A 15,372-nucleotide genomic window follows, 5' to 3' on the forward strand; every position below is an offset into this window, starting at 1 on the left:
GAATAAGAGCAACTGATTTAGTATAGAAGCTGTACTGTATTACAGAAATTGCTACTTTATTCTGGTGCAGTACATGCTGAACTCATGTCATCATGTTTTCCTGGTATACTGAGTGTCAGATCTGATGCTCATTCTATTTATAGCACTCTTAGGAGTTCTTAAACGTCACTGCAATGCAGCTCGTACGTTTAAAAACAAAATCCTTGATGGTAGAAGGGGAAAAATTAAAGTCACTATCAAATTCCTGTAAAGCAGAAAGAGGCTACCAGAAGGCATGGAAGCAGCCACTGGGCACCCCCTCCTTTCTGCCTGCGTCCAGAGCCAGCTCAGAGCTCTCCTCAATGAAGAAAAGCAGTAGCCAAGCACTCGTTCCTCATGCCTGGGTTTGAGGAGCAGCTGTGACCCAGTTGGAGATTATCTGCTTTGCATGTAGAAAGTCCAAGGTTCAATCCCTTGCATCTCCAGGTAGAATCATAGAATCATAAAATCATAGAGTTGGAAGGGGCCATTCAGGCCATCTAGTCCAACCCCCTGATTAACGCAGGATCAGCCCTAAGCATCCTAAAGCATCCAAGAAAAGACTGCCAATGAGGGGGAGCTCACCACCTCCTTAGGCAGCCTATTCCACTGCTGAACTACTCTGACTGTGAAAAACGTTTCCTGATATCTAGTAGCCTATATCGTTGTACTTGTAGTTTAAACCCGTTACTGCGTGTCCTCTCCTCTGCAGCCAACAGAAACAGCATCCTGCCCTCCTCCAAGTGACAACCTTTCAAATACTTAAAGAGGGCTATCATGTCCCCTCTCAACCTCCTTTTCTCCAGGTTGAACATTCCCAAGTCCCTCAACCTATCTTCATAGGGCTTGGTCCCTTGGCCCCAGATCATCTTCGTCGCTCTTCTCTGTACCCTTTCAATTTTATCTACATCCTTCTTGAAGTGAGGTAAAAGGATGTGCCCTGACATGGATGCTGACCAGTTTAGCCTAGTTTCCTCAGACTCTGGAAGCCAAGCAGGTCCTGATTAGTACCAAGAAGAGTAGGTTTTTATACCCCACTTTCTGCTGCCTTAAGGAGTCGCAAAATGGCTTCCAAACACTTTCCTTTCCACTCCTCAGAACAGACACCTTGTGAGGTCGGTGGGGCCGAGATAATTCTGAAAGAGCTCTGACTGGCCCAAGGTCACCCAGCTGGCTTCATGTGGAGGAGTGGGGAACTGAACCTGGTTCTTCAGATTTCAGTCCTCCACTCTTAGTCACTATATCATGCTGCTCTACATCATGCTGAATGTCAAACCATCAACGAAGTTGCTACACAGAGATTGATTCCACACAGCAGTGGCTATGCTGGGCTGCTGTGTCCCCCACTGGAATATGTCCCCTGGGAAACGTGGCAGCAGTAGACAAGTTCTGCCACATGGGGGGGCACTGGGGGGTTATTTTGCAGGAAGGTGGGATTGTGTAGTATGCATGTGGGGAATCATGAAATCATTGGACTCCATTCAGACTGTTTTGACAAACTGATCTGCCAGAGGATGTTAGCTGTTGACAGCTACTCAACAGCACATGAAAAGAGGGCCTCTAGGCCAGAAGGAAAACAGTCTAGATGGAAACCAAAGGTGTAATTTAACACCAAGGAAGATACAAAAGAAAGAAAGAAAGAAAGAAAGAAAGAAAGAAAGAAAGAAAGAAAGAAAGAAAGAAAGAAAGAAAGAAAGAAAGAAAGAAAGAAAGAAAGAAAGAAAGAAAGAATCTTTAATCCGCTCCTAGCGGAGCAGATTAAATAATCGGTTAAGGGCTCCGAGGGTGGGCCCTGTCTGTGATGAGGAAGGGTGCCCATAGGCCCCTTCCTCCGGACTGACACTTGGAGGGCCCTCCAAGTGTCAGTCTGGCGGCAAGGGACTAATCGCAAGCCGCTGGACTGATGAATCGGGACACGCCACCGCCAGCGCAGATGCTGGGACTGGGTGGCTGCGGGATAGGCTGCGGCTGCAACGCCACCGCCAGCGACAGGGCCTGACCACCGATCCCTTCTACTGTCTCCCGCCGCTACCAACGCTGAACACTGTTTCTGCCCTGCGACGACTCAGGTAGGGCCTGCGCCGGACAGACACCTCCTGGAGCCGCCCGCCGACACGGCAGGGTCTCAGGCCGCCCCATCCACAGCCTCACCTGCGAGCCCGCCCGCGCCCAGCCTGCACACCCGGCACAACTCCATAGGCCTGCTAGCGCACGCTGCATTTAAACGGCAGCGGGCTTGATTACTAGTCTTTATAGATTTGGGAATGCCTTGCAAAGCTTCATGTTTTAAAGACAGACCATAAATCTTTGCTTTCAGCTCAGTACAGAAGGAAAACAAGAGGACTCACTTTAAAAAAATATTTGTGAATGAACATACCCCACCTGCCACTTGATGCTCCCAGGAAAGGAGGGAAAAGCTCACTCACTCAGAATTTATACCTGCACTGAGTCCACAATGAACAGGAATGGCTGAAATTTGAGAGGGAGGTGACACCTTCAATGAGGGATATAATCCTCAAGAATTTTATCCCTGTTGGAAAGGCGGGTCAGAATGCTACAGCCGGAAATCTATTCCCCACTGAAACAACTATCTGATTGGCTTCCTAATATAGTTTTAATTCTGACATTAAAACAACAGCAAATGATCCAACTCCAACTCTCTGGTTTTTCACACCCAAGAAAACAACTGCACGGGTCAAAAGAGGTTCTAAAGGCGGTCTCCTTAACTGATTAAGATTTTATCAAGACATGTGAAATACCAGGTTTTTTGCAGATGAAAGAATGGTAGAAATAAGACTTTGCAACTTGAAAGATACCATAAATCTGCACTACTAATCTACACACGTATAAATGCCCACTAATTGGCTCTACAACTAACCATTTTGTCAGTCTTCCCACATCCTCATAAAGCTAATTAACAATGTCATGTTTTTAACTATCTCAGATTTATTTACTCATTTGCAGACAGTCAGAGGTAGGAAGTGTGCTTTGCTGTGGAATTTTTGCCACTTTCAATGCACCGGCAGTCGTGTCCCCACATTCCCTAAAAATGCAGCCTTTTTATATAACCTCAATAAAATAACTAATGGACTTTCCAGGATTGCAAGGCCTACAGTCTGTCCAGGCTTCTGAATTAACCTATGAACTCCCCCAACCTATTCTAGAACCACTGAAATGGGTACCACCATCCTAAGCTTCCGTATGTTTTCACAATGAAAGGAAATCAACAATGGGACACCCAAGGGTTTGTCCTGGAACCCCATCGATACTATAAATGTTACAAGTGGAAGCATTTCTTTTCAGATGCAAGGCTGATAAAAAAAAAATGTCTTTCTAATTGTTGCTATGCAGTACAGGATATTTGGGAGGTGAAATAGGTTTAAGGTAAGGGGCTGGGAAGACTGGATTCTACACAAATGCAGTCCCCCCCTCCCCATTCTTCAAGGTATGACAGAATCTAACCTATTGAATTTTGCTAATCCGAAAGCTATGATCAGCTGGGCCACAGCCTTTGTTCCAAGCCTGGCAATGACAATATCACACAAAACAAACCACAATGTGACTAAAAAACTTACAACGCTCATATGGCCAAGTAAGTCCTCCAAAAAATTAAATGTAGAAAGAACTGGCTGCATAGGACCGGCAACCTAGTATCACTTATCAGCTAGTTTCCCTATTTACGCTCTCCCACTTACTCTTGCATCTACTTGCAAGTAACAGAATATCCTGGACCAAGCACCGGAAAGTAGAGAAGGTCCCAGAACTTGGAAGCTATTATTGTGCCGCGATCATTTTTAGGAGATTATAGACACGGACGCTGACATCAGATCTTTCAGTGACGTAGGGATGACTGTCTATTGACGAAGGCAACATTCTTAGGTTACGGTGAAACAAAGTCCAGCAACGTCTTACAGTAGCTTTCAAACGATAACCTAAAAGTGTGAATGAAATCAAAGTGCTGAACTGGCAGTGTGCAACATTAGACCGCAGTTCCTGTTTCAGCATCTCATTTGTGAATCTGAATGATGATTAAAGGTTCATAATAAGGTGATTTGCCCCCAAGACGCTATGGTACTAGTTTCTTTATATATATATATATATATATATATATATATATATATATATATATATATATATATATATATATATATATATATATATATATATATATATATATATATATATATATATATATATATATATATATATATATATATATATATATATATATATATATATATATATATATATATATATATATATATATATATATATATATATATATATATATATATATATATATATATATATATATATATATATATATATATATATATATATATATAAAGCATCTAAAAAAATTTAATATACTTGATGGAACTATCTAGCCTCCAGGGATAAAATTGTTCTTGCAATCTAAACGCAGACTGACTGCTATAATGTCAGACAGGAGAAGGAATGGGATTAAAGTTTGCATTAATAAATATGTATTCTGACCTTGATCCAGAGAGAGACTAGCATGCAGCAACAGGAACAACCTTGCATTCTACTGTCTCCTAGCTTTACAGTCAGCCAAGCTTGTACTACCCAAACAAATTATGAACGCTGCCAGAGCTAGAAACAATGCATTTACTGTGATATGGGTAGCTCCTATCTTGCAAGGGGCAATGTCTGCTTTTGTTTTTTGTTTTGTTTTATTTTTAATGATGATGATGACACGTCACCCTTTTGCATGAATAGGCTCAGTCTGGAAGGGTATTTCTGTGTAAAAGCAATTTCTTAGTGCATGTTGTTCTTGCTGGACTGGGGCACATTTCTGAATCAATCTCGAATACAATCTGGATATAAATCATTTCCATGGAAGTGAGACAGTTATACCTATATGTCCAGGTACCCTCTTAGGAATATGATCTAACATGCCTGTGTGGGATGAAACTTATCATTACATATACAGGTCTTACACTGAATAAGGGTATAAAAGAACAGTAAAAGTTTAAAATGTGAATGAAATCCAGAAATGGCTCAGGGCATAAGCACTGTCAGCAATTTTCTCACGCATGACCATTCATTAGCTACTTCATCTACTTTTCCCCAATGGGAGAAATGTCTGGAATGCAGTCTTCTTCCATTTCCCTTGTAGGACGCTTTTTTTTTTTTAAACAATATTTTCTCATAACTTTTACCCTACTCCTAAGGATATTTACTAAGGACAAACATTTATGCAGTGTTTACGAAGCCTACTGATTTCAATAGATTTAGACAGTGTACCCCAGAATACAAATACCCTTCGGGCACCACATTCCAGCCGTTTGCTAAAGTTCCTTTTAAATGTGGCAATCCCTGTTTGAAGTTCATGTTAAACTGCTTATTTAGAAGGCTGCCTTTAGAAGATACCGGAGTCACTACCGGAATAAGAAATCCCCCTCCCCCCACACCACAAGCCTTAGACAGAAAGAACAGATCAGCTGGGCTGTGAACATTCACTCACTCTAGGAAGAGCTCGGGTACCTGTATGACTTCAGAAAGCGAAGCCTCTTCTTGTTCCTCGGGGATAAACGAGAGGCGTCCCAAACAAAGGCCATTTACCAGGGCAATATCAAACCAGATGGGGAAGAACGCTCGCTTCTGCGGAGACCCACGGCGACCGACCGCAGCTGGAGGGGCCCTGCTCTACTCATAAAAGCACTTGTAGCTCCCTTGAGGAATGTCCCTCAGACCACACGGTGCATCAGCAGTGCGAAGCCGGCCCAAAGCACCCGGTAGGAAGCACAACAAGGATTTCCTGCGGCATGGCACTTGCCCTAAGTAGGAACTACTGGCAGCCTGCAGGGTCTTATCTCGTTATTCGAGGGAAACTGTTTATAAATATAGCACTGATTAAAAGCAAGCAAAGGCATGCGTCGCTGGCACTTGCTCGCAGCCGAGGAGCGAGGTGCCGAGGTAGTTTGCAGCCAGCTTTGCTCTTGTTGGCTTAGGTAGGCACATAGCTCGGTTTTCCTTTGACTGACACAGATACAGGCTGCAGTCAAACAAAAGGAGGTGAGAATCCCAGCTACTGTCCAGTTATCTCAGGGTGGGAACTGCTAAACACGAATATTTAAAAGATACACCTAAGGCAGTGGTTCTCAACCTTCCTAATGCCGCGAACCTTTAATACAGTTCCTCATGTTGTGGCAACCCCCCCAACCATACAATTATGCAAGTGTTCTTTCACAGAAATTAAACCGAAACTGACCAATGGCGGGAAGATCCATAGTTCATGACTGTATATAAATTGTTTTTTTTCCCCCTGGGGTTTCTCAGTTCAGTTCTGCCTCTTGTCCCACCATGCTGATCTCGCTCTTTTCCACTGCTCCAGACAGACGAACGTTCTATCTCGATCTATCCTGCAAGGCTGTTGTGTGGATGGTGCCTCCTCCAGCCAAGCTGCTTGCCCTGCCATGACCCCTGTGAAAGGGTCATTCGACCCCCACTGATCTAAGGGCTGTTTTGCCTGTAGTCACCAGCCAGAAATCCTCTACCTACGGGGGGCACCAGTCAGCCTATCTACCAAAACTTCCTTTCCCAGTGCAAGACATATGATGCAGGAGATCTGTGTGGTTCATGGTGTTTAACCCCCGAAAAGGGATAATGGGAACACAAGTAGGACTCTGTTCTCACAACTGGAGTCCAAATGTTTTTCAGTGCTACGTGGAGAAACATAGGCACAAAGAAGTCCATCCACACCAGCTTTGTGCACTTTTTAATTATTATATTTACATACACACACACACACACACACACACACACTTTATGCCCATTCCACTGTTAAAGCACACATAATGGGCTTATAGTTGTGTAAGATGAAGTCTGATATAGGCCTGATTCCCCAAGATCTGTAAAGTATCTCCTGCTAGTGTTTATGTGAACCGACTCTGCAGAGTTCATTTCTCTGTCTAACTTAGTTTTGCTTCTCTTCTCCAGTGTTGGAGAGGCATTTATATAACTAAGTAGGGCATAATCGTTTATGAGACATCAGCCACTCCAGGAGAGACAGTATCAGACGGGTAGATTATTTTCAGACTTTTTGGCAGCTTTTCCATCCAGAAGGCTTTGTGCCTTTCTCCTATTACAGCGAATGACTTTGACAACTCAACTCGGCTTACTGCAAAACTAGACACAAGGAACACTCTCAGTTTGCAGGTGACTGGTCTTCGGCATGCTGAAATATTACTTTTTATAAGGTCCACAGTAAACTTTCACAAACGATCAAAGCAGACAGTGGACGCAGTGCTGTATATAAGCAACACAGTCTGACGTATGGGACAACAGTGAATATGGAGACCATGAAGGCATGAAGTAGAATTACAATATGATATTATGGTTACCCCCTTTTTTGTTTTTAAAGCATTCCTAAGGTACAAATCAGTACAAAAATTATTGTTTTGTTTCTGTTTTTATATTTATACATATATATCAGAAATTAGCAACAGTACTTGGCACAATACACTTGGCACTAGTAAGCTTCCCATCTCCATATTGGATTATGATCTCAATGACCACTTGAAAGACTCAAGGGCACAGAGTAATCCAGGCTAAGAAGGACAGAGCCCTGGCTACAACACAGCATGCCCCAACGCTCCCAAACTCCAACTTTGAGCAAGACATCACAATATATTTTATATGCACTATGGTATGTAGAAAGTTTGGGCAGAATCTGCAGTCCATTCATATGAAGATTACCTTTTAATATATTGGCCTGTATCTTACCACTCCACTAAGTAACATTTGAAGCCTTCTAAAACGCTCTTCCTCTGAGAGAAGTGTTTCTTCTTCCAATAGAAGTGTCACTTTAATTGTAAGAAGTTACCTTATTTAGAGGAACTTCTTCTAGCCTAAGATAAAATACAGCCATCCAGTCGAATATTCCTGGCTTTTATTCAGCCATATAAAAAGCACCACTCATCAGGAGATTTCTTAAAACAAGGATACTCTCAAATTTTGTTATCGCACTGTTCAAATCTTAAAATGCCCATTTCTGCCGTAGTTTCTCCCTGCTCAGGACTACACTTAAAGCCATCTTCCCCCCTCAAACGTACTAACCAAATGTGAAAAAAGCATCAAGAAAATAGATGCCTGTTATTGGTTTTTGTTGCATAGAAAGGGCCTAAAATGGAATCAAACAAATACACAGAATCAGGAACGTTAATGACAAAAGTGGCAAAACAAAGAGGGTGCACTAGGACAGCACAGATTTTTAACAAGTGTATCCATACATCCTGTGTGTGTGTAAAGTGGTATCAGGTTGCACCTGACTTATGGCAACTCCATAGGGAATTGAAGGCAAGAGACAAACAGAGGTGGTTTGCCATTGCTTTTCTCTGCGTAGTAACCCTGGACTTCCTTAGTGGTCTCCCATCCAAGTACTATCCAGGGCTGACCTGCTTAGCAGCCAGGGTAGCCTGGGCCATCCAGGTCAAGGCAGTATATCTTAAAGGTAAAGGTATCCCCTGTGCAAGCACTGGGTCATGTCTGACCCTTGGGGTGACGCCCTCCAGGGTTTTCATGGCAGACTCAATATGGGGTGGTTTGCCAGTGCCTTCCCAGTCATTACCATTTACTCCCCAGCAAGCTGGGTACTCATTTTACCGACCTTGGAAGGATGGAAGGCTGAGTCAACTTGGAGCCGGCTGCTGGGATTGAACTCTCAGCCTCATGGTTCAGACTGCATGTCTGCTGCCTTACCACTCTGCGCCACACGAGGCTTACCCTCAGTATATCTTACCCTGGAACAATTAATTGCCCAAAATGAGAACTGTGCACCTGGTTTCTGCAGGTGGGGAAAGGTTATTTTTGTAATAAAAGCCAATTGCTGTTATTATGCGGTATTTCACTGCCACCAAAACATCAAACAATAGTCTTTCTAATTGCAGAGCAATTTGTTCTGAGATACTATTTACTACCAAGCGTCATAATATTCATTTCACCGATTTACATATTACAAACCAGAGCAAAGGAACTATGAATCAATCTGGATGAAAGAGCCTCTCTTCAAATCACATCACAGACACTATATAATTGCTACTCCAACTCTCAGTGCACCAACCTGCAATGTATGTGTATATGTACATAGATACCTGTTTATATAGCTACTGGTAAAAGCTTGTCTAAACAGTAGGCTGGTTCCAAAGTACCACAAATGTCTACCTCCCTCTGTCTTCTCAAGCCTCCTGTACCACCTGAAAAATTGCTCTGAGGATTAGGAGATCTTCAAGGATATGCAGTGTAATTCTAAACAGGGGCAAACTTTTAAAAATTTGGTGAAGTGTCTAGATGGGCGTAACTCTATTTGGGAGCACCGTTTTCGAGATGCAGCTTATGGTGAGGGGAGGAGCTGCAAATTAGGAATAATCTGCAATGCCTTTATATGAGTGGAAATCCAAAATTTATGCAAGGGCTACTTTGGCCCTAACCCAATGATAAGTTTGACAGCATTTGAAGGAAAGCTGGTTTTGTTTTCTCTGCTATGGAACTGCGGAAGAGTGTTTCAGTCCCCTCTCTGGTTTGCATTTAAACCAATTAGCATTATTAGCCTCAGTGATGTCAAAGAAATAAGCTTATTACCATTAAGATTCTTGTGAAACAAAATAAAGCTTTCAGCCACTATCATAAGCAGGCCTACCTGGTGGTAAATCCCAAGGAAATGGATGGGACTTCCAAATAAGCTTGTTTAAGATTGACGCATCAGACTAAACTTCAGAACACTCATCACATTTCAAAACAGTGAGAGAATTAGGGTTGCCAGGCAACACTGGGGAGAGGGGAAACATGGGCAGCTGTCAATGATGGGGTGACATTATTTCTGGAGCAACCCTTCTACGAACGTATCATGGAAAACTCTATAGTGAAAAGACAGAGGTTTGGGTAATTCTTACACAGAAAAGACACCATGAGGTTTGAGAATGCATTCTAGTACAGTATGCATCTGGTTTATGTAAGGTAATACCCGCTTTTAGCAATTTATGAAGTGGATATTTTTATTTCCCAAAGTTTCTTATGTTTTGCATTCTGGTCTTGGGTTTACTCAGAAGTCAGCTGCATTGGCTGCCAGTGTTGGCCCAGATAAGGTTCAAGGTTCTGGTCTTGACCTTTAAGGTCATACACTTAGGCCCCCCGCAGGGCTCTCTGCTCCGCGGGTGCAGACGTCCTTCGCCCTAAGTAAGCATGCATGGCTCCAACATGGGCCAGGGGCTTTTTGGTCCTGGCCCTGACCGGGTGGAATATGCTCCTGGAAGAGTTGAGAGCCCTTATGGAGCTATCAGAGTTCTGCAGAATCTGCAAAATGGAGCTCTTCTTCCAGGTCTTTGGTGGGGGCCAGAATTAGGAACAATGGGGACCTTCCTCGGGTTACGCGGCAAAATCTTGCATTCCCCACCCAGGGGGGTGGATGGCTGCTGGGACGGGGTGGGGTGGGGGATCATGCCGCCAATCTTGTTTGATCTTATCTTAGCTCCCATTTATCTGTTCTTTCTTTGGGTTGGATTTTTTATGATGTTTTATGGGAATTTCATATATTGTGCCCCACCACGAGTCCCCAGAGAATGGCGGGCTAAAAATCTAATTAATTAAGAAAGGTTGCCACATTTCTATTTCCAGTGGGGAATACCCCACTTTCAGCTCACACCTGCTGCCACTTTGTGGTAGGCTGGGGAGGAATGGAGAAAAGAATCACCATCAGTGCAAAAGTGTCCCGGAAAAACCTAGGCATAGCATCACATTGTTCTAGAAATTGATGGTAATACTTTAAGTTTCTGCCAATTCCTACAGCAATGTGACGTCATTTCTGGGGGTTCCGCAGAAGTGATATGATGCCATCATATGAACAGTGCCCTGTTTCCTACCCATGCTCCAGTTTCCCACTCACAATCCTATTTCAGTTGATAACTGACAACGCTATTTCAGAGATTTTGCTAAAACAAAATTGTGTCTTTGGGCTGAACTGAAACTGGCATATGGATTGGTCATGCCACTATACGTTTATTTTCCCTACAGGGTTTATATTATTCCACGGGTTTATTTTGATTCTTTTATGATTGTTTTGTTATTTTTATTGTAAACGTCTCCTCTGGGCCTACTGGGCAAAAACACACGATAAAAACATTCCAAACTCTCCTTCTAGCTAAGGCAGTGTTCTTGAAAACGTTTACTGAAATGTAAACCCCCTCTGGGTATTAATCAGGTTTACCATCAAGTAAAGGGCTTCTGGAATAAAGGGACATGGATTCGTAGTTCTCATCTTGCAACACTGAAAACTGTTGGCTGAGTTAAATAATATATCCATGCTGGTTCTAACTGGACCTCAGCCCAGAATAGATCCATGGGCTAGGTGACGAAAGCCCTGGCAAACCCACTGCGATATACAGACATTACCTTTGTCTAGATAGCCAAGGACTTTCTGAAACTGAGAATCCCAGGCTATTCTCAAGAGAGAGCAAGTCTTTTGCCTGGAACAGTAAAAAGCACACATTGACAATCAGAAGAAGAAGAAAAGAAAATGTGGTTTTTCTACTCTGCTTTTCACTACCCAAATGAGTCTCAAAGATCTTTCCCCCATGAGGGGAAAAGGCAGGGCCGGCATTCGCCTGGCAGTGGGGCTAATCCCTGCTTCCAGATGATATTGGCACTAGCTCAACCTGGCCCTGGGCCCGGCCCGAATCAGGCCCTCATTTGCTCTGCAGCAAGGAATGCGGATTCCTCTGGGGTTCCCTTCCCTGCTGCAGGTGCCATTGGCCAGGTGAGTGTGGAAGAGGAAGAATGGGGCCTTCCAGGCTCCTCCCACACCTTTTCACGAAGGTGGGGTTGCATTGTAACACAAGCCCACCTTCATGAAAAAATTTAATATAAGGACCTTTATATTAAAAGGGCATATGTCCAGTCCAACTCTGGTGGCATGTTGGTTACCTGAGCTCAAAGTAAAACAGCTGTTCTTCCCATATGTGATCTGTACATTATCTCCAGAAACGTAAAGGTATACAACTCACAGCAGAAGGCACCTTTGACTTTCAATTTCTTAAAATCCTTGTCCAGTCCAGAGTTGTTTACAGAAGCACATTTAGTTGTCCCAGGATTATAATTCAGTTCATCAACAGAGATCACCTGAGTCTATGGAAACAATCACAAACGTGGACCTAAATCTCTGTAGATCTACTTTTGCGATTGTTTCAGCAAAGGAAAATTAATATGTATCTAACACTGCAATCCTAAACAGATTTGACTTCTGTGGGCTTAGACCAGTGGTCCCCAACCTTTCCGAGGCTGGGGACCGGCAGGGCATCGGGCTGCGCCCCCGCGGACCGCGCCCGTGCGGGCCACGCCCGCGGATCGGGCCGCGCCCGCGGGCCGCACCCACGGATCGGGCCGCGCCCGCTGGCCGCGCCCGGGCCGCGCCCACGGATCGGGCCGCGCCCACGGGCCGCGCCCGCGGATCGGGCCGAGCGGGCGTGGCCCGCACAGGCGCGGCCCGGCCCTGATTCCCTCTCCCCGCCCTCCCGTGGTAAGTAGCTTCCCGGGCCGCAAGCTTGCGGCCTGGGAAGTTTTTTACTGCGGGGGCGGGGCGGGGAGAGGGAGCCGCGGCCCGGTGCCATGGCCTTCGCGGCCCGGCACCGGGCCGCGGCCCGCAGGTTGGGGACCACTGGCTTAGACTATACCACAAGACATGTAGCCTGCTTTCATCAGAGCCCGAAGAAAAACTAGGAATGGCCACAGTGGGATGGGAGCATCCAATGAAAAGCCTGACTGTATTCCCAGGGAACCAAGCAGAAGAGCCAAGAATAAAAGGAATAATTACACCTGAGAAGTGGCGATTCAGATTTCAGTGAAAGGTAAAATTCTCAGCTAAGCTTAAAGATCTGTCGGAATTACATTTCAGACGCACAAAAGTGACATTTGAGAGCATTTCAGTAAGTTTTTTGATACCTCTTGATAACTTTAGCCATGTAAGATCAACACTGCTCAACCAGCAAAGAGATTCCCTTTCATTAAGCAAAACTACTCGTGCCAGACATACAAAATGTACAAGCCCATTTAATTACTTCCGACAACGATCTCTCAATTACTGAGTTGGCAAGTGAGAACGGATGTTCCTGAAGTTTTGGACATCCCTTGCCTCTCACTGAAAGCCCCTCTTATGATGGACTCGGATCTGGGAGACCCAGGATAAAACAGGAGAGGACTAGGTGAGTGCCCGAACTCCTTGTAGAAAGGATAGTGGTGGCAAAATCACACTGAGCAAGCGAATGGGGTTTGTAGGATCTAGATGTGCTGATCCAACAGCGGGGCTGCGTTGGTGTGTTGGACGACAATCATGGAGATACATGTTAAAATCTCTGATCTGCAGTGAAGTCCTCAGGGTGTCCTTGGGCTAATCATGCTCCCCACCCCAAGTAACCTCACAAGGCTGTTGTGGGGAAGAAGTAGGCTAGAAATCTTAGGCAGAGAAAGTCCTTTCCAAATGCCTGCTACTTAAGACAGTTTTACCTGGAGGCGTCAAGGGCTGAAATGAATACATGTCTGCATAAACTACCTGTTCTCATCAAGTTTGCAGATGACAACAAATTGGGAGGACTGGCAAGTACTCCGGAAGATAGAGACAGAGTTCAACGAGATCTGAACACAATGGAAAAATGGGCAAATGAGAACAAGATGCAATTTAATAAAGGTAAGTGTAAAGTTCTGCATCTGGGTCAGAAAAATGAAAAGCATGCCTACTGGATGGGGGATACGCTTCTAGGTAACAGTGTGTGTGAACAAGTCCTTGGGGTACTTGTGGATTGTAAACTAAACATGAGCAGGCAGTGTGATGCAGTGGTAAAAAAGGCAAATGCCATTTTGGGCTGTATCAACAGGGGCATCACATCAAAATCACAAGATGTCATAGTCCCATTGTATACGGCACTGGTCAGACCACACCTGGAGTACTGTGTGCAGTTCTGGAGGCCTCACTTCAAGAAGGACGTAGATAAAATTGAAAGGGTACAGAGGAGAGCGACGAAGATGATCTGGGGCCAAGGGACCAAGCCCTATGAAGATAGGTCGAGGGACTTGGGAATGTTCAGCCTGGAGAAAAGGAGGTTGAGAGGGGACATGATAGCCCTCTTTAAGTATTTGAAAGGTTGTCACTTGGAGGAGGGCAGGATGCTGTTTCTGCTGGCTGCAGAGGAGAGGACACGCAGTAATGGGTTTAAACTTCAAGTACAACGATATATAGATATCAGGAAAAAGTTTTTCACAGTCAGAGTAGTTCAGCAGTGGAATAAGCTGCCTAAGGAGGTGGTGAGCGCCCCCTCACTGGAAGTCTTCAAGCAAAGGTTGGATACACACTTTTCTTGGATGCTTTAGGATGCTTTGGGCTGATCCTGCGTTGAGCAGGGGGTTGGACTAGATGGCCTGTATGGCCCCTTCCAACTCTATGATTCTATTCTATGATTCTACCACTGAGCCACAATCCCCACAATAATACTTAACATTCAAATATACTTTTATGTATTCCTGGCACCCTGTAAGGCAGGTGAATACAACCAGCTCAGTATTGCAGGTGAGGGAACGGCTGAGGGAAAGTGTGTGTTTGTGAGAGAGAAAGAGACAGATGGACCGTTTATGCACTGGGAACTTCACTGCCCCAGCTTTCATGCAAGAACACAAATTGGGGGCAGATGAGGTGCACCGGGCCAAATGCTCCCCCATGTGGGTGCAAGAAGAGGTGGGGCAACCTGCCAAGACTAAAACTCCAGCCTGCAGTCCGGCATGAAACTTCCAGTGCATAAACAGTCATGGAGAAGATGGCTTGAAATGAGATTCAAACACAAGATTTCTTGATTTGTAGCTCTCTCTCAGCCACTATGCTGCACCAGCTCTTGATCTTGCTCCAAGGACAAGCAGCATCTCAAAAATCACAGAGAAAGCCTAATTTTAGATGGAACTAAAGAGTTTGTACAAAGGAATAGCAGACACCTTGGCAGGGGTCGGGATCAAATTTTCAGAGCAGAACTTGATCCCAGAAGGAAAGTTACAGGGCAGCAAAGTATGTTTTTAAATTACTTTCTAGAGATGTCAAACACAAATTCAGCATCCTCTAGAAGAAGAAAAAACTGCATCCAGAGTCTTAAAAACCAACAAGATTTTCAGGGTGTAAGCTTTCAAAGCTCCCGTTGTCAGATATTATTAATTATTATTATTATTGATAATATCTTGTTGGTCTCTAAGGTGCTACTGAAATTTTGCTCTACTATTGCAAACCAATACAGCTACCTTCTGAAACTGTATTCAAAGGACTTCTATTATTATTATTGTATGGCACACGCTAGAAGCATAAAATAA

At 44.2% G+C, this 15,372-nt stretch overlaps 1 protein-coding gene across 16 annotated transcripts in view; it reads right to left on the bottom strand.

Moving 5' to 3' along the window:
* Window positions 1–15,372, bottom strand: part of PDE4D (phosphodiesterase 4D) — a 709,981-nt gene that overhangs the window by 204,095 nt on the left and 490,514 nt on the right. Inside the window, exon 1 of one of the 16 annotated variants that reach the window (XM_077347185.1) lies at window positions 5,527–5,665. The exons of the other annotated variants lie outside the window; for them this stretch is intronic. Coding sequence (XP_077203300.1) covers window positions 5,527–5,600 — 74 coding nt within the window. The 5' untranslated portion in view covers window positions 5,601–5,665. Of the gene's footprint in view, window positions 1–5,526; window positions 5,666–15,372 lie in introns of those variants that run through there. 16 annotated transcript variants of the gene reach the window in all.

This window comes from Paroedura picta, chromosome 7 (assembly GCF_049243985.1).
Source record: "Paroedura picta isolate Pp20150507F chromosome 7, Ppicta_v3.0, whole genome shotgun sequence".
NCBI lineage: Eukaryota > Metazoa > Chordata > Lepidosauria > Squamata > Gekkonidae > Paroedura > Paroedura picta.